At 41.8% G+C, this 27,187-nt stretch overlaps 7 protein-coding genes across 12 annotated transcripts; 2 read left to right on the top strand and 5 right to left on the bottom strand.

The window, feature by feature from the left end:
- Positions 1–182: 182 nt before the first annotated feature.
- Positions 183–8,313, bottom strand: anks3 (ankyrin repeat and sterile alpha motif domain containing 3). 2 transcript variants are annotated; one of them, XM_040023391.1, is made up of 16 exons: positions 8,184–8,313; positions 7,648–7,829; positions 7,369–7,567; positions 5,836–5,957; positions 5,662–5,743; positions 5,352–5,469; positions 5,054–5,215; positions 4,191–4,316; positions 3,468–3,583; positions 3,234–3,386; positions 3,023–3,147; positions 2,448–2,589; positions 2,096–2,354; positions 1,955–2,026; positions 1,775–1,866; positions 183–1,684 (listed from the first exon to the last, which is right to left on the bottom strand). In XM_040023391.1, exons 2-15 carry the CDS (start codon positions 7,812–7,814, stop codon positions 1,784–1,786), a joined length of 1,926 nt encoding a protein of 641 aa, XP_039879325.1. In that variant the 5' UTR covers positions 7,815–7,829; positions 8,184–8,313; the 3' UTR covers positions 183–1,684; positions 1,775–1,783. The 2 variants fall into 2 exon arrangements, with proteins under 2 accessions (XP_039879325.1, XP_039879326.1); XM_040023392.1 differs by having other exon boundaries at positions 5,066–5,215; positions 7,648–8,232.
- A 752-nt stretch (positions 8,314–9,065) lies between these two features.
- On the bottom strand, positions 9,066–11,219 carry cunh8orf33 (chromosome unknown C8orf33 homolog). 2 transcript variants are annotated; one of them, XM_040023406.1, is made up of 5 exons: positions 10,969–11,219; positions 10,385–10,821; positions 10,209–10,299; positions 9,869–10,015; positions 9,066–9,788 (listed from the first exon to the last, which is right to left on the bottom strand). In XM_040023406.1, exons 1-5 carry the CDS (start codon positions 10,997–10,999, stop codon positions 9,574–9,576), a joined length of 921 nt encoding a protein of 306 aa, XP_039879340.1. In that variant the 5' UTR covers positions 11,000–11,219; the 3' UTR covers positions 9,066–9,573. The 2 variants fall into 2 exon arrangements, with proteins under 2 accessions (XP_039879340.1, XP_039879341.1); XM_040023407.1 differs by having other exon boundaries at positions 11,028–11,219.
- A 910-nt stretch (positions 11,220–12,129) lies between these two features.
- Positions 12,130–14,010, top strand: h3f3d (H3 histone, family 3D). The gene is made up of 4 exons (XM_040023430.1): positions 12,130–12,262; positions 13,012–13,154; positions 13,305–13,458; positions 13,548–14,010. Exons 2-4 carry the CDS (start codon positions 13,027–13,029, stop codon positions 13,674–13,676), a joined length of 411 nt encoding a protein of 136 aa, XP_039879364.1. The 5' UTR covers positions 12,130–12,262; positions 13,012–13,026; the 3' UTR covers positions 13,677–14,010.
- A 164-nt stretch (positions 14,011–14,174) lies between these two features.
- On the bottom strand, positions 14,175–16,033 carry cunh16orf91 (chromosome unknown C16orf91 homolog). Its single transcript, XM_040023431.1, has 2 exons — positions 15,831–16,033; positions 14,175–14,942 (listed from the first exon to the last, which is right to left on the bottom strand). The coding sequence occupies exons 1-2, from the start codon at positions 15,914–15,916 to the stop codon at positions 14,621–14,623; spliced, it is 408 nt and encodes a 135-aa protein (XP_039879365.1). The 5' UTR covers positions 15,917–16,033; the 3' UTR covers positions 14,175–14,620.
- Positions 16,034–16,405: 372 nt separating this feature from the next.
- Positions 16,406–26,657, top strand: LOC120728478 (uncharacterized protein C7orf50 homolog). Of its 3 annotated transcripts, none has more exons than XM_040023411.1 (6): positions 16,406–16,556; positions 16,747–16,883; positions 16,964–17,074; positions 23,454–23,665; positions 25,844–25,925; positions 26,306–26,657. In XM_040023411.1, the coding sequence occupies exons 1-6, from the start codon at positions 16,421–16,423 to the stop codon at positions 26,483–26,485; spliced, it is 858 nt and encodes a 285-aa protein (XP_039879345.1). In that variant the 5' UTR covers positions 16,406–16,420; the 3' UTR covers positions 26,486–26,657. The 3 variants fall into 3 exon arrangements, with proteins under 3 accessions (XP_039879345.1, XP_039879344.1, XP_039879346.1); XM_040023410.1 differs by having other exon boundaries at positions 16,961–17,074; XM_040023412.1 differs by lacking the exon at positions 16,964–17,074.
- Positions 17,082–20,142, bottom strand: LOC120728472 (G-protein coupled estrogen receptor 1-like). Of its 2 annotated transcripts, none has more exons than XM_040023403.1 (2): positions 19,765–20,142; positions 17,082–18,743 (listed from the first exon to the last, which is right to left on the bottom strand). In XM_040023403.1, exon 2 carries the CDS (start codon positions 18,571–18,573, stop codon positions 17,479–17,481), a length of 1,095 nt encoding a protein of 364 aa, XP_039879337.1. In that variant the 5' UTR covers positions 18,574–18,743; positions 19,765–20,142; the 3' UTR covers positions 17,082–17,478. The 2 variants fall into 2 exon arrangements, with proteins under 2 accessions (XP_039879337.1, XP_039879338.1); XM_040023404.1 differs by having other exon boundaries at positions 19,953–20,142.
- On the bottom strand, positions 20,718–23,014 carry LOC120728474. The gene is made up of 2 exons (XM_040023405.1): positions 22,693–23,014; positions 20,718–22,355 (listed from the first exon to the last, which is right to left on the bottom strand). The coding sequence occupies exons 1-2, from the start codon at positions 22,693–22,695 to the stop codon at positions 21,276–21,278; spliced, it is 1,083 nt and encodes a 360-aa protein (XP_039879339.1). The 5' UTR covers positions 22,696–23,014; the 3' UTR covers positions 20,718–21,275.
- Positions 26,658–27,187: the final 530 nt, after the last annotated feature.

Genomic DNA, 27,187 nt, shown 5'->3' with positions numbered 1-27,187 from the left:
ACTCGACTGGCAGTTCTGCCAAAAAAAAAAATTAAGACTGGGACTTTAGCCAGGTGTTTAAAGTTTGCTTATGTCACATTTTTCCATCTGAAGTAACAGGAGCTGTCCTGCTGTGAGAGGAGAGCAGTGATGTGTGAAGGCTGTGCTTATTGAAAAACCTGCAGGCTAAAAATCGGCCAACATCCACAATGTGCCAGAATTGCAGCTAAGCAGTAAGTGTCACTATTCCTGAACTAGCGCCAAGGCCTCAGGCACAGTAGTGGATTTTCAGATGAGACATTTGACAATCAGACGGGTATTCCCTGACCCCGAGGCGCAGCCTGTGCAGAAGCGTCCTGTAGTGTTGACAGATTAAATATTGACCACACAAATAGACTCGTTTTAACCACCACATAAATGTCATTTTAGCACCAAATCTTACACTTATAAATCATCTCAAGGCACTTTATAGTGTAAGAAAGCCTGGAGTGTGTGAGTCATACATCAAATACAGAAGTGACGAGAGTGATTCAGGGTTTAAGAGGAAGACTCTGAAGACATTTGCATACATCCCAGAACACAAACTCCCAACGAGCACCACAAATCCCAATAAGAGTGTTAGAATGAAATAAAAATTAAATTTGGGCACCTTCACTCCAAATTTACTTTTTTTTTTTTTTTTTTTTTGCCAAATAATTTATCACATAATTAAAACTGCTGTGGACAAAGTCCTTCAAGTTTGGTTTATGATTACATCCTAAAAATATCTGTACAGGTAGGCAGGTTTTAACTGATATTCAAATACAGAAATTCTTTTTAGTTTTGGGGATTTATCAGTCTCCGTAGCTCAGTGTCTACATATGCAGAGTAATAATGCATCGCTGTAACACTGAAGGACCTATAATGCTTTTCCTTGTGTGTGCTATCATACTATTACCACAGTGGGTGCTCACATCTTTCAGTCTTGGGTCTTTCTGTTGATACAAAGACCTGCGTGTGAGTACAGCAGCCTCACGCCTCATGTTTAAACCTTGGATGGTGTCCTCAAAAGTATAGGCTAAAGCGGTCCAGTATATACAAAAGTTATTCCAACTCCCGCATAACCAAAATATGCAGTTTGAAATGTGCATAATAGACCCACTTTAATATCTTCTCTAATGTTCTTTAAAAGGCATTCAGCAGGACATTATTTTCAAAAACATAACATAAATGACGAGACTTCATTCAAATAAACTGCAGAGCTCATTTTAAGTTTGACTACTAACCTGCTTTTATAATCTAACTCTCCATCTGGTGGTATAAACATCACTTCAACCACATTTCATACTTTTGAGTACAGTTGCGTAGAAATATCACAGTATTACAACCCCTGATCCACGATTTCCTCCATCACCTCTGTCCCCTCCATCACCGCATTTTCACAGCCTATCTACAGCAGTCCACAAACACCAGCACAGGCAAGTCAGGGTCAGGTACCCTTGTGCCTGCTTGTCGTTTTCCTGCAGCAGCTGCGCCGCCCTTGTTAGCCTCGTCCACATCTGGCGAGCTCTGGCCCATCAGCCAATCCCAGATGATCCGCAGAGAGGCTTCGCTCCCCCGAGCCGCTCTGGCCCTGGCGTGGCTGGCCTCGTATTTGGCCTTCTCCCATTTCAGTGACATTGTTCAGGGTGGCGAATCACCCTCCGTCAAGTGCTCCAAAAAGGTCCTTTAAAAATATGACAATAGCAAATTATGTTCAGCTCTTTCAGATGCTAAAAAGCTCCTCAAATCTTCTGTGCAAGCGAGCTTGTGTCACCTGAAAAGCTTAGGGTCGTTCCCAGCTATCTGAGACTTTTTCTGGGGCACTCAGTCGCCTCAGATTCTGAAGCAGCGTTTGCAGACTTCCAGCTGTAATGATGTAACACGCGGGCAACGCCATTATACTTGAGTCACTGCACTAAACCACTTAAAATCACTGAGTATTAAACCTTCTTACCCAGTTCTTCTTCATACAAATCCATCTTCTTCATCAGCTCTTGAATACTGGAACGCGTCGCTCCCTCCCCAGCTACAAAAAATAAATTTAAAAAGTCACCGTTTGTAAACCCAAAAATGAGCACAGTCCACCTGAACTCACCTTTAACACCTGTTCCTTCCCCAGCAGTGGCAGAGCTGCTGATCCCATCTGTGGTCAAACAGGAGATCAGTTCACCACGGCATGCCCTTTCCTTCCCCAGCATGGCACTCATGTTTTGAGCCAGCCGGTGGTTCTCCACCAACTCAGCATGGACCTTCTTCCATGCCATTTTGTCCTCCATTAGACATCCCTCCATTACTGTGCGCAGCTCCTTCTCCTGAGACACCTGGCTCTGCAGGCTCTCAACCTCCTCACAGCGCTGCGAAGGTGAGAAAAACATATGCAAAAGGTTTTCAGCAAGGTGAGAACAACCCAAGTCACAAATCTCACACTTGCAGTGCTTCATGTTTACCTTGTGTAGCTGAATGGCCATCTCTTGCATCTCAGCCTCGAGCTGGTCGGCGTAAGCCTGTTCCAGAGCATCGCTGGGTGGTCGAGCGTTGCTGTGCCACCTCGCAATGGCTGAAGTCATTTTGCGTTTGGGTCCAAACAGACTGGAGGACAGAACAGTTTCAAAACATGAGACCACAAACATGGATCATCTGAAATGATGAGGGAAGGTTTACAAGATGGTACTGAGACGTGTTATGATGTATGTTTGGAGACGGTAACAGTGACAATAAGACAAGAGGCTGAGCTGAAGATGCTAAGATTATGATTGGGAGTGAGGGTCAGGATTAGAGAGTACATCAAAGGAAAAGGTCAGGGTGAGAGTTTTGGACACAAAGGCTGATATGGTTTGGACATGAGCAGAGGAGCCTGAGTGGATATACTGACAAAGGATGCAAACGACGAAGCTGCCAGGCAGGAGGAAAAAATAAACAGAAGGCAGAAGATGATGTTAGGGATAGGGTGAGACAGAGGCAGATGGTCCGCTATGGCAACCCCTATAGGGAACAGCACAAAGAGGAAGAAGCAGCATCTTACGTAATCCCTATTTCTTTGAGATCATTTTCTGTCAGGGTGAGAAAGATCCGCAGGTCTATGTCTTGCTCTTCAAGTAACGGAAGATACTTCGAGAAGCCGATTTGCTCCAAGAACTCTGCCAGATCCTACATGAAGATGAGATTTTAGTCCTTGCCAGGAACTCAAGGAAATCTGAATAAACGTACTGAAACCTGAACAAACACAAACATGCCTTTGGGCCAGTGTAGGAAGGCGGAAGACCAGCGCCACAGTTTGATGTCCTGCTGGAGTGAGCTCCATCGCTGTTCCCGTGGCGAGTCTTGCCTTTTGAGTGATGACCCTTATTTACTCTGCGAATGCTGCTCTTTTTACACTGGTCAGAGTCCTGATGGAGAAAGATGCAACTATTTATCACGAGACACCGACGAACACAGTTTGCGTCCAAACTGCAGGCTCTTCTGTTCACCTCGTTACTCTCCACAGAGCCTTCCCAGTTGAGGCCGATCACATGAGGCAGGCCTTCGCTGCTGCTGCTGCTGCTCCTCATGGTGGGCATGTCATGGTCAAAGAATGGACTGTCATCTTCAGTCATGTTGAGAAAAACACAGACAAAGTTTGCACTCAAGTTTCGTATTTTTGGGAAGAAAACTGGTAAGTTCTCTCCAACAAACACAGAAGTTCTCTCAGACCTCCCCCCTCCTGCTGCATCTGAAACAGCTGTCTGACGCTCCAATTATATTCCTTATTCATACAGATGTATCAAACCACACAGTTTTTGTTGTGATCTGTATTTTTTCAGGTGACAGCTGAAAAAAAAAAAAAAAAAAAAAAAAAAATAAGACCTAAAACACAAGTTCACATTTCTGGTAGAATTCCTGTATTATTTGAAATTAAGTTGGATACATAATGACTGTGTGGACGCTGCTGAAATTACTTTTCCTTCTTCTGTTTTTTTGTTTTGGTTTTGTTTTTTAAAGAAACTTTGCTTTGACACACATTCATATTTCACAGTCAACTAGACGCTCTTCTCCGTATTTACCGGTTGCCATGGTGACTCAGTCCCCCACACACATGCACCCAGAGTTGATTTAACTAACTCCCATCAGGTTTGTAAAAAATCTGAGTCTCAGAGGTTATTTTTGGGTTGTTTTTTTTTTTTTTTTTTTTTAAATCACCCACACAGACACACCTCTGCTGCTGTTGCTCTGGCCATCCAGTTCATTGATAGGCGAAGTCACATCACGGTAGCAGAGACCGTCGCTCTGTTCCCCAATGCCACGAAACATCATGTACCCTGGCAGGGTGGCAGGAGGATCTGTGAGGGCAAATGTGACATTAATGACACACAGCTATTATTATAAACAGAAGCATGAATAATGTGCTCTACTTTACAGGGATAAAATGCTTTCCACCCTCACATTTATAATTTTAATTTTTAACCTTTTTGGTTTCAGCAAGGATTTTGCTGAGTACAGTAATGCAGGAACACATGATCACTTAAAGCTTGCCCTCAGTACTTTGGAAGGATGTCACACCTGCTGTCACTGTTTTTTTTTTGTTTACCAATGTAATAAACATAATAAGAGTCAGATGAAATATAATGACCTAAAAGACCAATTTTGAAAAGTTGAATGTAAAACATCTACATTGTATCTGCTGTAAGTGCAAGTGACCCCTAGTGGTGAATTCATGTAGCTACAATTTTAAATGTGTATGCGTAAATACCTGTGATAATAAAGAGACTGTAACTCAAAACAAATCACATTAAAGCACGTTTAAAAACGTAATAAAAATGAATCTAATTTTTTTCTACCGATCTTAAAAATAACCACCTAGAGCAGATTTACCTGAAATGTAAGGCACTTTAAGACGTTTATTTCTTATACTTTAATTTTAAGACTTTCTAAGGACCTGTGGGAACCCTTAGAAACAGCTTTTTTTTTTTTTTTTTTTTTTTTTTTTTATAAATGCAATTTAACTTCATAACTAGAACAAATGTGGTGTTTAAAGTGTGGCTCAGCACAGATACGGGTTGAAGACCGGATGTTTTACATGACACTGTACCACACAGTTTGCTGGTGCCTCCTACTCGGAACTTGGCGATGGCCTGAGGCCCATCGTGGATGCTGATGCCTTTAGCTCTGTTTCGGCTGGGCCGTATCCTCGGTGGTGCGCTGTCCGAGTCCTCGGAGGAGCTCAGATCTTCAAAGTGTCCTGACAAATCAGAACACACGTACCAAACCCCCCCCCACCCAAAAAAAAAAATCCCCAAAAAACATTAGAAATTAAAAGACAATGAAAGACGTAGTAAAGACAGGAATTTTAGATGCTGAGCTGTTTAAACAAGTACCTGGTTTCATTCTTGGAGAACGTGAGTCAATGAGGCTGACAATTTTGGTATAGCCGTACATCATAGCCAGAGCACGCGCTGTCTCACCTTTGGCGTTGCGTTCATCCACTTTAACTTTCTGAAAAGGATTACCAAATTGTGAGTGTGCGAGTCATGTCAGTTACATTTTCCAGTGATGTGGCTCCATCTTTTTAGATGTTGAAGAGGTACAGGAGATGTAGATGTGGCAAAAAAAAGGAGAATGACATGGTCTGGCTCATAACCACTTGCACTCACACACGAGTATGTTCCAGCACAGTAACCTACTCACATGATCAAGTAAGTACTGAACAATGATTTCATGCCCAGAAGCAGCAGCCTCCATCAGTGGCGTGAAGCCAGAACCTGGCTCCCTGTGTATGAGGCAAGAGTCATGAAAATCTCAAAAGTGTGAACAGATCGTTATTTTTTTGATGGTCTTTTTAGAGCAAATAAAGACACTCACTTGACATTGGCGTCAGCATTGTTATCCAGCAGGAACTTGACCATCTGTTGGTGGCCTGTGCTTGTGCAGTGGAACAGAGCGGTCCAGCCTAGAGAGTCCTTCAACTCCAAATCAGCCCCTTGCTTTTTGGGTTTTAAAATGGAAAAAAGAAGAAGAAAAGAAAAAAAAAAAGCTGAATGTTCACAATAAAATTTAAAGCTCAAAAAGAGTGCTGAATCTAAACCCAAGGCCAGATTTACTAAACAGGGCAAAATTACACACGAGCAGTAGTGATGATAGGTGTGGTTCGTTTTATAGCCGATTTTAAAAACACGTCTTCAAAACACAGGCAGTTATTTTCAATATCATGCAGAAAGAACATTGACATTGCTACCCCTCAGCCTCCTGCTTCAAGTGACATCCTTGAGTTATTGCATTCACAAGAAAATTCGACCTCTAACCCTTGACCTTGAGGTTGAGGTCACTGAGATTCAAACTCATCCAAGACAACGCCCTGTCATCCTTTTATGGCTGAGGGGTAAAAATAAAGAGCTTTTACACACTGGAAGTGTAAAATTAGTCCTAAAAATATTTTTCATCTTTTCGTAATGCAGTCGTTCACACAGACTGTAGTTTCACTGGGCAAATTTGCAAATTAACACATCTGACCAATCAGACCACCTCACTTGGCAAAATTCGGAATTTGAATTCTTAATTTCATGTCTTTTTTTGCAATGTGCTTGATTTGTAGAGGTCTTAAGCCTTTTCCCCCCCACCTCCTGAAATAAATATCAGCACAATGAGTAAATTGCATGTCACAAATGTTATCAGATCAGTTTGCACACCTGATTTTATATTTTGCCCGTGACAAAGGAACTTCCAGAAATACATATGGAACAGGATCAGTCACAAAAATCTTATCCCTGTGCTCTCTTTGTAAATTAAAAGACTGATTTACACCAAGTAAATCTGGCCCTATATATAAATTACAATAGCCTGTTTTGGGGGCACCAAGCTTTAAAAATCAGAGGTCCTTTGATATTACAAAATGCAGGCACTTTAACAAGAACCAAGAAAGGTAGACTAAGATGCTCAGTCAGTCCCCATATAATATAATATAATATAATATAAAGATCCAAATGCACTGGAAATGCACAGTGGCAAAAAGAAGCTGCTGTATGTTAGTTTAACCTCTAAGACAAAGGTTACACGTGGGTAGGCTGTGAGAACACATAACCCCCTGTGGCCTGACATACCCTTCAGAGAAGTGATGCTCACAGACTAAAAGACCGCATGCAAGTGTGCCTTGTGTATTATTTGCTGTTTTAACTTGTCATTATAACTGCTGGGGTTTATTTTGCATTGTTTTTGGATGGATCTACCCTTAAGTTACAGTCCATCTGCTTCTCATCTAATTCTTGGAGCTTATTTTAACTTATTTGTTTTCTGTCTCTTTTCAAACTGTTTTTGTCATTCTGATGTTTCATCATCACAAATCTCTGTGCCATTGTTTTGTCTCCTTACACCCCCCCCCCATTCAGGGTGATTCTGTACCTGAAGCAGAAAGTATGCGATACTTTCGTTCCCACAGCTTGCGGCCAACATGAGGGGTGTGAGTCCTTTGGCGGTGGTGGAATTTACATTCACACGGGCCTCCAGCAGCAAATTTGCAATGTTGTCGTGACCAATGTAGGACGCATACATAAGTGGGGTCCATCCTCCAATGTTCTTGCCATCCAGGTCCACTTCACGCCTGAATGCACACACAGTTATGTGAATAAGCTGTGGGATATATTAGCCCGTGTGGAAATATTGGTATTAAGAGGCCCTCACTTTTTAATGCACTCAGCCACCACGTCGTACTGGCCGATGGAGCAGGCGGTGTGAAGGTCCAGAGGGACATCCAGCTCCTCAGCTCGCAGCAGGGAGTCACCCAGCCACAGGGAGAGGCTGGCACCCAGCTGTTCTGACTCACTGGCGTCATCGCTTAACTCGGACATCTTCACTCTTTTCTCCTGGGAAACAGAGACACCATAAACTGCTCTAAACAAACCACAACGCCCTGGTTTCACACTTTAAAACCAGGGGCTTACGAGCCTGCAAGCAGCCCTAAATGCTGTAGCTTCAGGTGATGGAAAACATAAACAATGCTGACTTATACAGGCTCACGAATAGCGGCTACTTTAAAGCTAATGGTAATTTCACAGGGCTCACTCCTCTGGCTAATTTAGCTTAGCGAGGTGAGCGTCTAAACTTTTGGTCTCAATAATAAAACCAACACAGTGAGCTAAACTAATTAAATGCACAGAAGACAACAGAAGCAAAAGAGTATTTCAGCGTGCAGAAAAACATAACGAGTTCAAACTTACAGTCAGCAGGTAGTTTGTTCTCTCAGCAGCCGAAACTTTTCTAGTTGTGTGTCACACTCTAATGTGTCCGCGCTGAGCCTTGCACCACCCTATCCTGTCTGAGAGACACTTTAAAGGGAAAATATGAGGAATCACGCTTCCTTAAACGGGAAATAAACACAGGAATGTATGTTCTTTACACAAACTCTTGATTCATGTTTGCTCTCAAGGTCAACTTCTCTGTTATACACACACAGGCTGAATTTAAAAGTCTATGAACCATTTACAACACATCCAGTGTTGTTGTCTGTTTTATTTGTGTGTACATTTTCATTCATCGTAATTTTTTTTTGTTTTTTTTAATTGTACTGTATTTTAGAGACAGTTCAACTGTGTTTGTGAGTGTAGCTTTGTAAAAACGTCACAAAAAGGGACAATTTAAGAATCAACCTTAACTCAGTCATTAACAATGACATTTTAATATTTGTATAAAGTGAAGATTGAACATAAAGTGAGATTAGTGACTAAACTTTCAAAATATCTATGATTAAATCAGAGCTAACTCAACTAGTTTCCATTTTAATAAAAAGCGGTACATACAGTCACATGAAAAGGAAGGTTTTCAGTTTGCTGTAGCAATAATGCTATAATCTTCCCCAGGAGAGGACATTAATCCCAAGAAACAATTAGTGCTCAAGTTGTTGCTCCTAAAAGTGGTTCTACAAGTTACTGAATCATGAGGTGCATTTTGTTTTTCACATGAATGTATAAAGCCTTTGTGGAATATATGTTAGATATATGTTAGCCTTAGTGAAGAAAAAAAAAATCTATTTATCGATTTGGATTATTAACTGTAAACTGTACAATTTTACTTAGAAATGTTTATTTCATTTTATCATTGCATTTAATGAAGCCACTACAAGCAAAAATACCAAAGTTTTTTTTATTTTTTATTTAGCAATATAGCAATATAAAACAAAAAACCTCAAATGCTTTGAACCATTTTTTCTGAATTAACATGATTATTATCTTAGAAGTCCAACAAAAACATATTTGTCTGTTTTTCTAAATATACAAGATATTTTGGCACCTCAGGTGTAATCGACAGCAATCCAGTATTTATGGTAACATGGTTCGAGGCGCCATGCTGTCAGCCTGAATGGACTTGAATACGTTTCTCTTGAGATTTGAGCAATCACATTAATTCAGTGAATGCATCACGCTTTGTAAAAATGTATTAGTTAAAGGTTTTGTCTGTAAACACAGAGATTTTGACGTCTTCTCTCCTCATATCTTCAGCGTTCACCAGAAGGTTGTCCACAGATCTCTGACGGTGCCGTTCTGCCAGCCTACGTAGCACTTTATCTCCAGCATGCTGCATTGTGAAGGATTTGGCATCAGGACAGACAAGTCAGAGAAAATTGAAGTGAAACTCCTCCTTCGATGGGATAAGAACAAAAACCGGTGTCGCCTCTTGAGTCTGCGGCGTCAGCTCTGCACAGTGAGCTTCAGTGCGCCGCAGCTTCTCCTCAGCGAGTGATGTCTGAGTTTTGTCTTCAGCTCTCCGGTGGAAAACAGACTTCTTTGGGGACTCTGACACAAGTTTGACCTGGGCTGATGCGATTTCTGTCGGGGCACGGAGAAACCCGTTAGCCGGTGGCAGTTTTAACCATTTTAATGAATCCGCTGGTACAAAATTCACTCACCGCTCTGAATGAGTTTGAATTGCTTGGTCTTCTCCTCTTCCATCTTCTTTCTGTAATCTCCAGTTACAGCTCTCATCACCTGCCTCTTCTTGGGCAGAGGAGCTTTGGAGCTGCGCAGAGTCTTTAGGGCACGCGAGGCCTCGTCCTCTGAAGGGAGAACATATTCAATAGGTGACACCATGCTTAGAAGTTTACTTTTTTGTATGACCTTGTTTAGATCATAGATTAAACATTAAAGAATCCTGAATATTAGTTTAATCTAGGCTACGTTCACACTTGGATTCACTGTATGTCCCTTCCAACCACATCATAGTACTACTGAGGTACAAATCTCACTAACTCTGCTTCGGTGTGCCCTTCTGGCACTTCAGGCCCAGCTCCAGCTGCTCGATGCACCAGTCCAGCTCCCTTTTCAGCTGCTCTTCTTGACTCTAAAACACATTCAGACATAAAATCAACCAATCAAACTGCTCACCTCAAACACACTGTAATTACTTTAAAGCACTGCACACTGACCAGCTCCTCTGCAGCACCTTCACTCTCCTCAGCTGGCTTCTGCAGTGGCTCAATACTCGAGGAGTTTTTCTTCCCTGACTTCTTTTTCTTCTTCTTTGTTTTTGATTGCTCAGATTGTTCAGGTGGAGACTCAACCTCCTGCGAAAGGGGAGGCTTCTCCTCTGGGACGCACTGTTGGTCACCTTGAGAAGTATTTGGAGTGTCTGTTGTGTCCATGTCTTCTGCAGGAGGGATTTGAAAGTTGAAGGCAAAAGCAGAGCCCTGTTCAGTGAAGGAAATCTGGCTTGTTGGCTCAGTCCTGTCCGATGCAGGTGCTTTCTCTGAAGCTGCTGGAGAACTGTCAGGGAAGAAGTTAAACCTGAAGACGTTATTGCTGCGAGACCAGAGGGGCTTCTCGGCTGCAGCAGGTGTGGAGCTGTTCGATTCAGCTTTGATATCTGTTGAATGAAAACAAAGGACACAAAAACATTAGTTTATCTCACTTTTGAGAGCAACACTTTAACTGTGAGAAATGACACCGACATAAAACCCTCATGTGCGTTTCAGTTGCTTTTAAGAGTTCACTTAAAAGATTTAAAACCCACGTTCAGTCCAGTAATAACAGGTCGAACACATGCATGTGTGTTATTTCGTTATAATATACCGAAGTACAACAGCCTCTGGTCGGCCATGCTGAGTCTTCAGAGCTGTAGTTTTTAGGTCGAAACGCGATTTTCCGTTTTTTTTTTAACTCGATGCAAACATATTCAGTGAACCCCGCATACGTTTGTAAACATTTTTTAAATTTCTTTAGCTCTTCGGTCTCTTTAAAAACATGTCCAGTCCCCAAACCAGACACTTACCACCGGTGTTACTCAAGAAGAGGTCCGTGTACTTACACTTCCTCAACGCCCGCTTCGTTCCGCGCATGTTCCGTGCTCTCGCGCTTATTTGTCTATTTATTTTATTTTATTTTATTTTATTTAACATTTTCATGGAAAAATCCTTAAAATAAGACCACTGTCTATTTATGTACGCTTTTAAAACCACTTTTACCTGAGATAACAAAAAGGCTTATTTTATATATATATAATTAAATAAGTAAATAAATAGTGTACAATCATATCACTGTGCTGATAGGGCTTTATTCGAGTGCATCATTATTAGATTATTTCAAATACAAATAACCGAGCCTTTTTCGTTTATGATGGTGACGAGGATAACTTGGTCCGCTCCCGCTTCTCCGTTTTTTTTTCACAGCAGGCACAAAGAGTTGGAGGAAATGTGTCCTAGGTCTGTTGGACGAGTTTCTGTCACCTCCAGAATTATGTAAGCTTTCCATTTATATATAAAGAGGTTTATGTATGGCGCGTGTATGTCGATTTGTGAGGTGCACATATGCTTTTTCAGCACGTCTTCTGTGTACTTCATTTGCCTTTTCACATAGTGCAGGCTATAACAAAAGTATGGCAGCATTGTTCCTGCTTGTCTTAATTAGTTAAAAGACGGGGGCGGTCAGTGACCACCATATTTCCAGAAAGGAATTCCCAGGTTCTATGATTACACAGACAAAATTATATGTATAACTGTGTGGAGTAAGAGAGAAAAGCTGTGGGTGAATAATTAAAATCAACCTAACGACATGCTTCTTTTTAAAATAAGGTACATCTGACGATCCGCTCTAACTTCACACGCAGAGGCAGACAGCCTCCTTTTTCCTGAACTAATCATATTCCGTTAGGGATTTCCGTTTGGACCAATTGGATACGTTCAGGGCGGGCTTTGAGCGCTGCTCCGCTTAATCTATAAATACCACCTCCTCAGCCCTCGGGGCAACATAGAGAAGTGACTAACAAGGAGGAGGTATTGAATTTCCCTGAACAACGAAAGTAATCCGAGGTATGGCTGTTATGTTTGTTTATTGGTTTTATTTAAAATCATCAGTATGTGAATTACATATATTATCTATTTGAATTTTGGTGTTGATGAGAAGCTTTGAAAAGCGGTGGAACTATCGTTAATCGAAAAACTGACAACAAAACGGCGCGCTTTGTAGCTAAGAGCTAGCTGATGGCTTAAATTTAGCCGATTTGACTGCTCTTAAGGTATGACTACATAATTAGAAACTAATGTTAATGTTCACTTATACGACTGAGTGCCAAGTTGTTTTTGGTGACATTAATTGGTTAATTTTATTGTAAATGTTCGCGGTAACTAGCTGGCGCCATTTTGCAACCGTCCATGCTAGCTTTAAAAATGCTCGACAGGCAAGCAAAGAAACGTGTGTGTCTCCTTTAGCTTAATGGTGGCGGTGCTTAGAGGTTTGTGTACGATATTTGAATAAAACCATAAAAGTGGTAACTGTAACTTGTCACTGATAATGGTAACACCACCGATGAATGAGGAGTTGGCACCCTTTATGGTAGTGTTTTCGTTTCACTGTAAACAGAAGTAAAAGGTAGGACGGTTGTTTCGCCACCCTTTTTTTTTTTTTTTTTTTTTTTTTAAACGACGTGAGTCATGTGTCATAGGTAGAGCCGCATAAAGGGAACAGACTCTCGTTCGGTGATTTATAACGTAAATAACGAGTTTTTGTTAAGTTTTTTTAATTCACTTTGTTTAAATATCCACGTTTATTTGTTTTTCAGACTTGCAGGTGAGAAATGGCTCGTACAAAGCAGACCGCTCGTAAATCCACAGGAGGAAAGGCTCCTAGGAAGCAGCTGGCCACCAAAGCAGCCAGGAAAAGCGCGCCATCTACCGGTGGAGTGAAGAAACCCCACAGATACAGGTACAACAATCATACCTCTGTATTGCTGTTATAGGCATAAGTGGTTACACTGGCTGTGGAAACTAACTTTACTTTTGTTTTCTAAAACTGTGTAGTTGCTACAATGTTTTTGTTTCTGGGCACTAATTCAGAATATGGCTTGTTTCATAGGCCCGGTACTGTTGCTCTGCGTGAGATCCGTCGGTACCAGAAGTCCACTGAGCTGCTCATCAGGAAGCTGCCTTTCCAGCGTCTGGTCAGGGAAATCGCTCAAGACTTCAAGACGGATCTTCGTTTCCAGAGTGCAGCCATTGGTGCTCTCCAGGTCAGAAAATGCATCTGTTTTAAAATATGAACAACAAGTTCTTGCTAATTTGTTCTAGTATTTAATGTTTTCTTTTCTTTTTCTTATAGGAAGCCAGCGAGGCCTACTTGGTCGGCCTGTTTGAGGACACCAACCTGTGCGCCATTCACGCAAAGAGGGTCACCATCATGCCCAAGGACATTCAGCTGGCCAGGCGAATTAGAGGGGAGAGAGCATAAATGCTTTTGGATTTTTATCTTTTTATTGGGTTGGGGGTGGGTGGGGGACTGACTGGGGTTTGTTTTGTAAATCTTGAACTATTTACCAGCATGTGTGCCACCTTAAGTGATTTGTAGTTTGAGGCATGTTTTTTGTATTTCCATTTCACACACTCTTCCTTCAGCTGTCCTGTTCGCTGTAGAGTAGTGCTTGATATCTGTAACTCCTAAAGCAGAATATCTCACTTCCTTCCTCAGGTCTGCAAATGTATTTTAGGGTCTGTATCTTTTTAATCCTGTGTGTGCATGTCATAGGATTTCTCATTGTGCTGTAAATAAACTTTCCGCTACCTCACCCTGACTCGAGTTTACTGCACACAACCTTGGGTAAAAGTACAAATTCAAGCGACCCATTGGCTCAATGCCAGGGCTTCTTTGCAGTATAACTTCGATCTAACAAGTTGGATGTTCATCAAGTGATCATGTGCACTCTGAAACAGTGATTCAGAACAGACTGGCAAATGCCTGTTGTTCAAGTTTATTGACGTTGTAAGCCATGACTGGCTAAAAGGAGTATTTCCCAATTAATGTTAGCTCTTAAACTTAAGACGCACAGCATCATGTAATAACCTGCATCACAAGTAAATAAAGCAAAATGTGAACAGCATTTTGAAACTGGATACAGTCTGCAAATGTGAAATAGAAAAGCCTGCAACAGCTGTAGAGTAAACCAGACTGATGAAAACTGAGTTAAACTAGACTCAAGGATGAATGAGTTGAACTGAGGCCTCTTAGTCCAGGTTTGAACTAATAACCTGTAGTTATTGGAATATTTATGACATTCATGTATCAATGGACGGCCTTATTTCCACACAAAGCATTGACTGTGTTCCAGGTTCACACAGTACAATTCACAATAAATACAACCTGATACAACATATGTCCACATATTCCAATAAGCGCCTTTATTTTTTAGCTGTATCCTCTTCATTTGAAAGCACGCTGGGTACATGCTCATGCAGCTGCTTCTCCAGAGCTGCGTCAATGTCCGTCTCATCCCTGAAAGCGCACCACAACAGGAAGGCGGTGGCAAGCAGGCTGATGGGCACAACTTTCCACATAGGACGCTCGTACTGGCTCCCCATTGAGCGGTCGACTCTCCAGGTCCTGTGGCTGGCTTTGCTGGTTGAGAACTTCATGGGCTCGCTCTTCACCTCATCATCAGCAGATTGTTTGGACTTGCACGACAGCTGAGAGCTCAGAGCTAGAGACCGCACACTGTGGAGTCTTCCAGCAAGAAAAACAGAAGATAAGAAATTAGTTTAGGTTGAAAGACTTAGTGGTTTGAAAGTACACTTGGTGCACTTAAACGCTACTTCACCTTAGATAGTATACTACAATATTTACTTGGATATTAATACTTGTGGACTTCTGCTTAAGATTAGAAGTGAAATATATTTATGAAACTGAAAACACTTTTTTTAAAACTGCTGTTTTGTTTTTAAGAAGCTGAAACATCCACAGCTGGAGATTATGGTCCTTAATGGGCACTAAAAATATTAATCCGATCATCATTTTCATTTATACACTGGATTTATGATACATTTCCAGAGGTCAAATATCCATAGACGCACATAATATGCAATAGATGTTTTATAGAAACTGATGTTCAAGATCAACCATACAGATGATCATAAGTTCAGGAGGTAGATAGCTCCTTACATAATAAATAAATAAAGCAGTAGAAAAAAACATTTCTGAATTATTCCAATGCAAAAAATGAGTTTATGTATAACATTTTACCTTTGAATTAGCCTTTAAAAAACTTGAGGAGTGTGTCCATCTGTAAATTGTTGCTCAAAACACAGTGATGATGCCACCTAGAGACAATTCCTGAAGCTGCTCTATTGAAAATGATAAATCTAACCTCTGACACAACGGCAACACACGGACGGTGACTGTACTTTAGTTAGTCATACGTCCTCATGAAAGGAAAACTCCTGCTATCCATCCAAAGCCTAGTAACTAGATTAACGTCAAAGGACCAAGGTGTGTCTTCTAGGAAAAATTAAGAAAAGCTGACCAACAATTAAAGATACTACACTGTCATTGAACCACCATTACACATTGAATACATGCTTTCCATGAGCCGGGGAAACACATACTGACACTCACCTCACGGTCGCTGCACCGCTATGAATAAATGTTCCTCGACTCAAAGCCACTCGTGTCAGACGGGCAAAGACTGCTGCTATAGACATGATGGACAACCGGTCATCTTACTCAACACTACGAAACTGAAGGTTTGCCCAGCAAAACCTTTTCAGTCAGGTCATGTAACACACCATTGTGCAACCTTCAATTCTCTCCGGCCAGAAACAGCGAGAGATGCTGGTTATGACCGGCTGTCTCTAACCCATAGAATAATTTATTATTCTATTATTATTATTATTAGCAGTAGTATGACTATACCTAAAGATAATGGCACATTTAGGCTTGAAAGTATAATTACTTCGATTTTACACCGTACCACCAGTCAGCATTTTATTTTATTTTTGAGCATTTTAAGTACTTTTGAGCTACAGCGTATTGTCTTATTTATAATAGTCTTTCTTTTTTATTAGTGAATTGTTTTTTGTTTGTTTTATTATGGTTTGTGTTTATGTATTTATTTATTATTTATTGATTTTAAATAGTCTCCAGGTTCCCACTTCATTTAATATTTTGAGATTTCTTTCAGTAGTTTGTTCCTCGAGTTTTTAAACATGTTACACCCACCGACCAATCACAAAACACGGGTAGCCAATCGTCCAATCAGGCTTCACTTGAGCGGCACCGCTTCCTGGTTGACTTTCCACGCGCCTGTGTGCTTTCCAGAGTTTGGCACGCAACGCAGCTCAGGTTGGTTTAAGGTTTTTAGTAAAAACAACGTGGTCAAAGTAGTGTTTAGCCCATATACCTGCTGCTTGTTGTTATGTCATAAAGTGGATAATGTGTTTCTTTTGACCTTAAACCTTGTCTGTCCGTGTACTTCATTCAGTAAACGTGTGTGCTGGTCTTCAGTAATATACACGCTTGTGTTGGTTTGCAGGAGTAATTTATCTCATGGCCAAGGACAAATCGTTGAAATCAAAACCTCTTAAGAGGAAGGATCTGGGTCCATCTGATGACCGTACAGAAATAATGGACACTGAAGTAAATACGAAGAGGAAAAAGATGGATGCAGATGTGAGTAGCACAGAGAATGGTATTTTACAGCACTACCTGAAATCAGTCACAGTATCATTAACACTTTGTTTTTAAAGCAGGAGGCTCCTGCTCACATGTCTCAGCTAACAAACACAACAGATGATAAAAAACGGAAAAAGAACAAGAAGAGCAAAAAGGAACAAGTGAACCAAACCGTAGAGCAAGCAGAGGTGAGAATGTTCACTGCTGAAAATGTGACTTAAAGACTTTATTTGGCTCTTTGTAGGTAGTCAGCTAGTTTACAGTGTTTTACCGTGAAAAAATCTTTTTTGTGACATAATCATGGTAAAGCATAGAGCAGCGTGGCAAACATGTAATAACACAGATAATGAACTGACAGGTAATAAATTTAAATTTTTGGCACCGAGACATGCTGTCATTCAGTTCAGAGAGACTTTTATGCTTGCATGATTCATTTAAATAACACTGATGTGTCTCAATTTTACATTAAAAACAGTCAGATCTGTACAAAAATTAGGATCCATGTTTTGATATTTAGCACTGAATGGCACTTTTACCCCACAGCACAGATGATTTTCATGTGTTTTGGTGAAAACATGTATATACAGTTTATTCAAGGAGGGTACTCAGTTGGCAGGGGGATGTCACAGTTTGGATGTGATGAGTTGCTCATACTGTCGTCCTTTGCTGCTGGTTCGTTGATGGGTTTTCTCGAGGGGGTCCTGTTCAGCTTGGACCATCGGCTTTTATCCTGGAAAAAAAGCCTCAACTTTTCCCTAAAGGCCTCCCCAAGGAAGCCGTAGATGAGAGGATTCAGGCAGCTGTTGGAGAAAGCCGCCAGCCTGACGGCGTGACCCGTCAAGGGGTAATCCTGCCACAGCGTGCCCCCGTTCGTGTCGCCCCTCACGAGGTGCACACTTATAAACACGTTCTCTGGCAGCCAGCAGAGGAAGAAGACGACCACAGCGGCTGAGATGAGTCGCAGGGCTTTCTGCCTGCGAGGCCTCTGCAGGGGGCTGTTTAGTTCCCAGAGGCTGCATTTGAGCACCCGTGCTATTCTCCAGTAGCACACCCCCAGGATGCAGAAGGGCAGCAAGAATCCCAGCATCACCTCCAGCCACTGAATCTGAGTCACGTTGGCGAAGCAGAAATGAAGCTCTCCTGCGTGTTGCACTTGAGCTACAGCGAAAGGCAGCAAGGTGAGCAGGGACGAAGACGTCCAGATGAGGCAGCAGCTGAGCCGTGCGTGTGGTATGCTGCGACCCATGGAGTTGGTTAGCGCGACGAAGCGGTCGAGGCTCATCCAGGTCAGAAAGAAGACGCTGCTGTACATGTTGGCCTGTTGGAAGAGGTTCATGAAAGTGCAGAGGCCGGCCTTGTCGTAGTAGCCCTTCTTAAGATTGAACACCTCAATCAGAGAGTCAGCTACCAGAAAGAGGTCAGCCATGGCCAAATTCACGAAGTAGCGATCTGGAGGTGTCATGCGGCCCCTGTGGTTAAGGTTGACCACTATAATAAGGATATTCCCAACAAGACCGACAGGAAACAGGAATATGGTGTAGAGGCTGGAAAGGATGAGGCTGATAAAATAATAATTATCCGAAGCTGCCTCCGGACAATCGGAGACGACTGCCTGTGTGTCATTTGGATGTGCACTGAAGTTATTGTCATCAATGACTTTGTAGTCCACATGCATGGTCATGTTCATGTTCCCCTTTTGTCTTTAGCTGTTGTTAGCAGCATCCAAACACTAGGTTGCCATAGTTCCTAGATTTTTGAAGACTAAGTAGTTGCTGAGGAGCCTGCGGTACCATCAGTTCCCTCTTTGTGTGAGCGGTAGCTTTTGGATAGAGTGAGGTGCTGATGCCACTGTTTCCCCTAGACAGAAAGAAGAAGCGAAATGAAGTCAACAGCCTGTTTCACTTTCTTAAAACATCAATTAATTTCAATTCACATCAATACAGTTGCATTTATATAGCAAAAAATCAAAGAACAGTCAGCTCAAGGGGCTTTATATTGTAAGGTACAGACTCTACAATGTTAGAGAGCAAACCCCAACAATCAGACGACCCGTGTGAGCAAGCCCTTGGGAACAGGGAGAAGGAAAAACTTCCTTTTAACAGGAAGCAGCCTCAAGACTAAAGGAGGGGCAGCCATCTGCCACAACCGGTTGGGGACTGGGCGCCGAAAAGTAGACGTCCAGGAGGTAATAATTCTGTACACAACATCAATAAATACATTAATTCCCCGTTTTTCCAATGCAGTTTTTTCTCTCCACTGTTGCCAAGGGCTTGCTCAAAAGAAAGTTACGTGCACTGAGAGGATTGCTGTATTGAACTGAACCAAATAAAACTGAGTGAAATGTGACTGGCTGTCACTGGCTTGCTTCTAAGAGGTGACACAGATTGTTTTGCTCGCTGTGGCGGGCAGGTCGTGCTGTCTAGATAGCAGCCGTCTGGATCATCATTTTAATGTGACAAATTACAAAACTATGTGATAGTTCACTGTGTTTTACTTCAGCTCTAGTTATTGCCCAAACGTTGGGAGCATCACAGAATTTTCTCACCTTTAACAAATGACAAAGAATGATTAATTAAACCATTAATCACTGATTAGTTTTTAATGGAAACAGAAGCAGAGGTACTGCAGTGACACATTATGTTGCCTCATGTAAGATGAGCAAAGCTAACTTGTCATGTTAGCAGAGCTGAAACGAGCAGTCATACTGTCTAGTTGACCGTACCCTTGAAGAGATATCCCATAAAAATTCATTAGTGATGCAACTTTTAAGTGGATGTGTATCTGTTTGAAGTGCAGCCGCTTTGAATATATTCATACAGTCAAAAAGAATACTTTCTGAGATCCTTCATCTAACTTATCAGATCTTAAAGATGCTTACGAGCGTTTAGAAATTTAAACTCCCAACCAGAAGCACCTCCAGGCTGTAGGATTCGTTGTATGTTAGTTCAAAGCGTTTAATATCAAACAGGTAAGCCATAACATGCTGAGGAGATACTTGGAAACTATAAGGAAAGCTAAACTGGTGATAAACAAATTAAGGCGTCATATAAAAGAGCTTGGACTCACCTGTGATTTCTCGGTCTGCGTGTATTGTCCTCCCTCTCCGTTAACGCTGGCAGTAAAAAGTGGTTTCAGTATGAATTCGGAGAAATGTTTACAGCCACCCACCACTTGCAACAAGAAACACAAACACACAATGCAGGCGCGTCTTCATATCGCAGCTTTTGAGCCAAATGTGTAAAAGTGTTTTTAAAATTAAACCTTTACTACTTTTTATTGGCAGTACTGTCACTTGGCAGTTTGATCATCCCCTATTTTTATCAGTGTGTGGGTATAATTTTATTGCTAATGATTATATCAATTTGAGACATGAGGTCGTCTTGTCAACACTGGCACGAAAGCACGCAAACACGGTGATGATTGTGTAATGTTAAAATATGTAAACATGGGAGTCGATCTGTCTCTGGACAGCACATTTACACTAAACAAAGTGGACATGCAGACATGCATAATTTCACTTAGTGTCTCCTTGTTTCACATTACTTGAAAACCCCAGAAAGACGGTTTGTGCAGGAACACAAACTGTGCGCTTTGTTCTGGTTTGTAGGGTGGTGTCTGAATCTTTTATCACTTTATATGTGATGATTTTAAAACTGTAAGTAGCATTCATAAGAGCCCCGATTTCAGCAATCACTATTGTGACAGTTAAGTTAAGACCAGCTTCTTAATGAACTCTGCTCCTGCATTCACCTTCCTGGTTCCTGGGTTTGTGTCGCTCCGTGTTGCCACCGATGCAAAACGTTATCCACGCAGATCGCTTATTCCTAGAACTGGTGCCCATGAATTTCTTGAAAAGTGTTCATCTGATTCAGTAACTCTTTTTTTTATTTTTTATTCAAGCATAATTACATGAGGGCTCGTTGACACTGTTGGCATAAACATAGACTCTGACTTTGGTTTTCCTAGACTTAATTTTTCCTATGTGGCATTCAGGGAGCTGCAGAGGTTTTTCCAAGCATTTGTCTTAATGGACTTTTGTGTAAATCAGGCTTATGCAAACAGAGTTTCCAAGAAAAGACATTTTCCCGGGAACAGGTTAAAAATTCATACAGAATCTCATGTAATAATAGCTCCTTTTTAATTCCCTGATTAAAGAAATAAATCCTTTGAATTGACATAACATGGCAAGATGATGCACAGTAACAAGATATAAAGCATTTTTTTTCTCCTCTTTTTGTACATTTTGTAAATGAAATGTTAAAAAAAATACATTTGATGAGAGTTCTGCAAGCTTTCAGTGACTGGATAGATAGTGAGGTGGTCCATAACAGGTAAGACATTAAATATGATGCATGGGAAGAGCTCTGTCCTAGCAAACAGACACATTTCTTAAGACTCGATGTCCTCCAGAGTGTCTGTGATCTCAATGTGCGGAGCTATGATGTTCCTGTTGGGCTGTGGCCCCGGACGTCGGCAGCAGTCCCGCAGCCGCCTGATCACTCCATAGAGGCTTTCCCGACATGGCCTGTGCATGAACAGGACGAGCAGCAGGCTCACACTGCTCCCTGAGAACAGCACAAACTCAGACACACTCAAAAATGCTTGCTGGTGGAACGTCAGCTGTCTTTCACTATTAATCAGAGCCCCTCTAAGCAGCGCCACGCTGTAGAAGAGCTGGCAGATGAGCGTAAAACCGGTAACCGCCAGGAACACAGGGCCTTCCTCAGAGCCGGAGAGGAAGCGTCCATTCGACTCCCTCTGGCGGATACAGCCACCTATCAGAAGTCCCAGTTGGAGGATGTAGGGAATCAGGAAGACCAAACACAGCCTAGCAACTGCGTATGAAACACCATCTGTGGTGGGATCCATCAAACAGTTGCCCTCTTTCTGCAAATCTCCTCTGGGTCCACGAATGCCAGCCAGCACCAGAGAAATGAGTACAGAAGTGATGCCCACTAGTGCCGCACAGACACGAGACTTTCTCAGCAGGTGATTGGATGGAGGATCAAAGGTGACGACGGATGCCATGAGCACTAAGACCAGCAGGCCACACAGAGAGGCTATGTTGATGGTAAAGGAGAGTGTGGCACAGCCTAAAGCTGTGGTGTTTAGGTAGGCAGGTCTGTGGGCCACCGTGTGCAAAGAGAGGAGCAGGAGCAGCAGCTGGAAGCCACAAAACACCCAGAGGAGGCAGCCGAGCCAAGCCAGCCTCTTGTGGGCACGATAAGTCTGAATGAAACTGTAAAGCAGGAAGCAGCCTGCTAAGAGACCGAAGGTAGCAAGCAAACTGTAGACGTAGTTTGCATTGCTGATTAAGTCATTGGCTGCAATCTCGCTTAAATCAAAGTTTTTCGTGATGTTGACGCTGCTCTGTGTGATGTTGACACTGCTCTGTGTGATGGCAGAAGAGATGGAAAATTGAGATGTGGGGCTCGTCGGCGTGGTAGGCGAGCCTGTGCTGTAATCAGACTGAAAATCAAAGCAAAAAACAGCCACTGATGAGAATCAGAAGATTTCCTCAAAAACAGAAGTCCAGTGATTTGAAAACACTTGAATATACGTGCTTGAATCACTATGAAGACTTTCCACAGGAACACAGAAATTACAACACACAGTTCCTTCCTAAATGAACTCAAAGTTGAGCTAAAATCTTAACTGTATGCAAAGAACTTTAAAAATACACCGTGTATGAAGACGTATCAAGTAAAAAGTTGTAGTTTTGTTTTCTGTGAGGATTTTCTCTGAGTCTTTGTTTGCTTCCCTTTGAGGACCTGCCCGTTCAGTAGAAACACATGTTTCCACTTACCATTTTTGCTTCCGTCACCCGCTCGTCTGTTTTGTATCCACCGGCCCGACGCTGCTACCGCCTGAGTCAAAGCTCCGAAAACGATGCTGTTCGCATGCACACAAGTGTTCACCATACAAAAGGGTTTTCTATTTCTGTGGGCAATGCCCAGGCAGCATACTTTCAGAATGACTTTTTGGCCATGTGACCAAAATCTCTTCTTCCCCTCCCTTTTTTTCTTCTTCTTTTCATCACCACCAGAGGTCGGCTAAATTGGAGAGCATAGTGTGTCCCTTGTTCAACTTCCTCTGGCATAAAAGTCTTTAAGTTGTGCTTTGTTTACATCCTATAACAAGGAAATGTTTTTCAAATTATTATTTAAAAACTTCTTCAGCAGTTCTGTGAAGCTGAATTGTTTCATTGTCTTTTTTTTGTTGGCTATTTATAAACCATCCAAGTGCATGTACAGTGGTGTGTGCTCTGCGAACGCACTGCTGAAACTGTCTGGGTACTGCACAAAAAAAGCGTGCTATGGTGAACTCGTAATACTGTATGCACAGGAAACGTTGCCCAGAGCTGCAGAGCAAGAGGAAGTGATCTAAACCTGAAAACTGCTTTTGACTTTTGACTCATCTGTCTGCAAAAACACAGTAAAATGTCACATTTAGTTTGCATTTAGCGGAGTTAAAATTGGCATGTGCATAAGGAGCAGTTTGCGATCAAATGATTTCATTTCATTTCATTTGACTTATTTGTGTGTTTGCTTTGCTTTGTTGTGACAGGTTCTTGATCCACCCAGCTGTCCTCAGGGGACAGCTGAGACAGAGGGGCTCGAGGACTTGAGTCCCGAGGAGAAGAGGGTCCTGGAGAGGAAGCTGAAGAAGATTCGGAAAAAGGAGGAGAAGAAAAGGCTCAAAGCGGAGGGAGTGACTTTGGAGCAAACAAAACCATCTGGACCCAGTGCACAACAGCAGGCCTTAGACTACCTCACGTGGTAAGAATAGGGTCCAGAGGATTACCAGGATGCAATCAAAATGCATTATGGGATGTGTAGCAGCTGATTTATGAATTAAAACCCAGGATATCGTATAATTATTCTTGTTTTTATGTTGTAAAAGCTCACCACTAGATTACTGGATCCTCTTTTTTACTCAAAATATTTTTATTGAACAATTATGAATACTGTTAACAAAAAAGAGGGGCGATTGATACCAACAAAACCTTTCCTTGCAAACCACACAGAAGTTAGCTGCAACACAACTGAGCTTCACATTCCCATTAACACAGTAAAACATACAGAATGGTAGGTCGTCTGACCTCTATGGAATAAGCAAATGTGATAGTCAGCAGGAAGATCCTTAAATTGAAGGTTAGAGAAGTTTTTATTCTGGCTGGAGCAGTGGACCTTTTCAAGACTGAGACACGTCATGAGATGAGCAAGCCGCTGAATATGGGTGGGCGGGGCAGCAGCCTTCCACCTCGTCAAAATGGCACGTCTAGCCAGGAGGGAACCAAAAGACAGCACCCGATGTTTTGCCCCGGTGATATACTTATCATCCTTACCCACTGTACCAAAGAGAGCAAGTAGGGGGTTGAGAGCCAGTTTCAGGCTGGCAGCCTTGTTCACGGTGCAGAAAACTCATCTGGATTTAGATAAGTGGGCCCTATGAACTACTTTGAATTGTAATAGGGAGGGGCGTGCACAGAGTGATGTGGAATTTACCAGAGGACTGAATCCCAAACGTCATCTGACATAGATATACCTAACTCCTTCTCCCATGTGTGTTTGAGGCCTTCAAAGGGAGCTGAAGTTACACTGCACAGTTTGTTATAGATGTGAGAGATTATACCTTTGCCTGAGAGTTGCAAACTAAGGAGCTCGTCCAGTAAGTTAGCAGCTGGAGCTTCTGGAAAATTTGAGAGGTGGGATTGCAAAAAATGCCCGAGTTGTAAATATCTAAAAAAAGTGAGTTTTGGGAAGAGTGTATTTTGCTGACAGCTATTGTGTATAAAGAGACCTTTAAAGTAAATAATACCTGCTCGAAACCAGACCTGAAACAAATTGTCCAAAGTGGGAGGGAGGAATAGGTGATTTGATAAGATGGGGCTTTGAAGTGAGACATTTTTAAGATTTAAATGTCACCTGAACTGAGCCCACACCCTGAGGTTGTGCTGAATTATCGGATTATATGTGAAGTCCATTGGCCATTGAAGTTGTCAATGGATAAAGGGAGAGAAGAACCGAGAAAGGAGGCAAGAGAAATACCCTGAGTTGATTCTAACTCCATTGCCAGCCAAGTGGTAGGGCCCGCTTGGCTGGCCATGATTTTAACTAGTAGGTCAGGGAGCAAATATTGGCAGTCCAATAGTAAAAGCGAAAGTTGGGGAGTGCCAGACCCCCTTCAAGGTTAGGTTTCTGTAAATGCACCTTAGCTACTCGAGGTTGTTTACCCTTCCAAAGGTTGGAGGAAATTATAGAATTGAGGTGTTTAAAGAAGGACTTAGATATAAAGACTGGTAAAGATTGAAATAAATATAAAAACTTAGGAGGAATATTCATTTTATAATCGAATTAATTCGACCGACTAGAGTTGTGTTCAGGGGTGACCACTGTTGAAGGCTTTGTTTGACATTCTTCAATAGCGTAAAAAAGTTGGCTTTGAGAAGTTGTTTATACTTTCTTGTAATTGTAATACCCAAACAGGTAAACTGCTCTTTGACCACTTTAAAAGGGAAACCAGACAAATCTATTTGAAACACTTCTTCATTGAACAGACAAAGTTCACTATTGGACATATTTAATTTATAACCAGAGACATGACAATAGCTAGATTGAATATCAACGGGCTAAGGGTGCAACCCTGTCGTGTGCCTCGTTTAAGTTGGAATGGTTTCGATTTCTGGCTATTAGTACAAACTGAAGCAACAGGAGTCAAATATATGTACTTGATCCATGAGATGAAATTTGAACCGAACCCAAATCTTTCCAGCACAGCAGATAAATAGTTCGATCACTGGATTCTCTTAACATAACATACACGGGAAGACTTTCTCAGAAATGATTCATAATTCTAGCATTTGATAAGTTGTTGTTGTAGTGAATCATGGGGGTGGAAGTATGTACTTTCTGCAATAGTTACCCTGCAGCCCACAGTGGTTTTTGTCTTTGCAGCTGGGCTGAAAACCGTTCACGGTGGAAGTTCCAGAAGACGAGGCAGACGTGGTTACTGCAGCACCTCTTTGATTCTGAAAAGGTAAAATTACCCAACATTCCTCCTGAACGATGGGGGTGACAGGGGGTTTTCTCAGCTTTGTTTTAGACTGGTCAACCGCTACGCTCTTTCTTCCTCTTTCTGTTATTAAATAACACTCTCTATTCTCAATCCAAAACTATTTGTCATTTTTAAGCAGAAGAGAATAAGTAAAAATGATAAAGCTATAAGAAGTTGAAATGTTTACAAACATTTTCATGTAATTCATGTTATCCTCATTTTTGAATCTGTCTGAAGAGAACACTGACAGGAGATGCTCCGCATTAGTGTCACAAGTATCGTAATGATTTGTCACCCTGTAGCCAAGAGTCTCTATAATATGTATACAGAGAATCAACAAGATTAAAGTAGGTTCTTCTCAGATTCCAGACGACACGTTTTCGGTGCTGCTTCAGTACCTGGAGGGGCTTCGTGGAAGTGGGAAGGACACAACTGTGCAGAAGGCCTTATCCCTGGTGGAGGAATCTGGAAAAGCACCAGAAGACACAGTCGTCCAGCAGAGGGCACACAGAGCCAGAGAAGTTATCCAGCTATTATCCTGAGCCACAAATATTACAGAGAGACTCGCAAAAAGACTAAACTCTGTTCACAGGACTGAAGGATCGGCCTGATCTAAGGCTTGGGCTAAAGAGGTTTTAAATAAACGGTCCCTGTTTGTGTTGCCAGTATTATTCACCTGTTTTAATAATTAAAAGTGTTACTTTATCACCTCTGTTTCTTTACATTACTTGTGTGTTATGTTGGTTGGTAGTTGGAAGGCAGATTAATGTTTTATTCAAATGTACAGAAGCTGTTTGTAAATCCTTTTTTCAACTCCAGCAAGTAACTCAGAGGTTACTGTTCAACTTTGCCAGTATGGGCAGATCACTTCGGAGAGATGTGAATCCCTCAAAGTCAAACAGATAGCTGGAAGACCTTTTGAGTAACATCTCAGGAATGTTTGTAGCTAAGACATGTTTGTGCACGTCAAGGCCCATAATCAGTGAAGCCACTGAACTGAATAACTTTTCTTTTGCACTCTCCTTGTAATCACAGTAGCAAACACATACCAGACCGCTGGGTTATGTTCTCTACATACATTTTATATTTGCTTATCATCTGGTTTTTGTGACTAACTCAGTAAGTGTGCGGGTGATTAATTTTACCCGCATCTTTCACAGACTATTAATATAGCTGTGTTGTGCGTATCTCAATCGGGCAAAAGTGAAGTCGGAAATGACCGGCTGTTACTTCTTTGAGTGCAG

This window comes from Simochromis diagramma, unplaced genomic scaffold (assembly GCF_900408965.1).
Source record: "Simochromis diagramma unplaced genomic scaffold, fSimDia1.1 OVJJ01000208.1, whole genome shotgun sequence".
Lineage (NCBI taxonomy): Eukaryota > Metazoa > Chordata > Actinopteri > Cichliformes > Cichlidae > Simochromis > Simochromis diagramma.
Note: the sequence above shows the minus strand (reverse complement) of the source record. Positions and strands in the feature narration are given on the sequence as shown.

Coding starts and splice junctions, on each gene's coding strand:
- anks3 (XM_040023391.1), bottom strand. CDS start 7,814: ATGTCCGAGTTAAGCGATGACGCCAGTGAGTCAGAACAGCTGGGTGCC. Junction 5,216..5,351: donor TTCTCCAAGAATGAAACCAG/GTACTTGTTTAA, acceptor CTGATTTGTCAG/GACACTTTGAAGATCTGAGC. Junction 2,355..2,447: donor TGGCCATTCAGCTACACAAG/GTAAACATGAAG, acceptor TCACCTTCGCAG/CGCTGTGAGGAGGTTGAGAG.
- cunh8orf33 (XM_040023406.1), bottom strand. CDS start 10,999: ATGTGTTCGACCTGTTATTACTGGACTGAAC. Junction 10,300..10,384: donor AAGGTGCTGCAGAGGAGCTG/GTCAGTGTGCAG, acceptor AATGTGTTTTAG/AGTCAAGAAGAGCAGCTGAA. Junction 10,016..10,208: donor GAAGGGCACACCGAAGCAGA/GTTAGTGAGATT, acceptor TTCTCCCTTCAG/AGGACGAGGCCTCGCGTGCC.
- h3f3d (XM_040023430.1), top strand. CDS start 13,027: ATGGCTCGTACAAAGCAGACCGCTCGTAAATCCACAGGAGGAAAGGCT. Junction 13,155..13,304: donor AAGAAACCCCACAGATACAG/GTACAACAATCA, acceptor CTTGTTTCATAG/GCCCGGTACTGTTGCTCTGC. Junction 13,459..13,547: donor CAGCCATTGGTGCTCTCCAG/GTCAGAAAATGC, acceptor TTTTTCTTATAG/GAAGCCAGCGAGGCCTACTT.
- cunh16orf91 (XM_040023431.1), bottom strand. CDS start 15,916: ATGTCTATAGCAGCAGTCTTTGCCCGTCTGACACGAGTGGCTTTGAGT. Junction 14,943..15,830: donor AGCGGTGCAGCGACCGTGAG/GTGAGTGTCAGT, acceptor TCTTGCTGGAAG/ACTCCACAGTGTGCGGTCTC.
- LOC120728478 (XM_040023410.1), top strand. CDS start 16,421: ATGTTACACCCACCGACCAATCACAAAACACGGGTAGCCAATCGTCCA. Junction 16,557..16,746: donor TGGCACGCAACGCAGCTCAG/GTTGGTTTAAGG, acceptor GTTGGTTTGCAG/GAGTAATTTATCTCATGGCC. Junction 23,666..25,843: donor GCCTTAGACTACCTCACGTG/GTAAGAATAGGG, acceptor TTGTCTTTGCAG/CTGGGCTGAAAACCGTTCAC.
- LOC120728472 (XM_040023403.1), bottom strand. CDS start 18,573: ATGAACATGACCATGCATGTGGACTACAAAGTCATTGATGACAATAAC.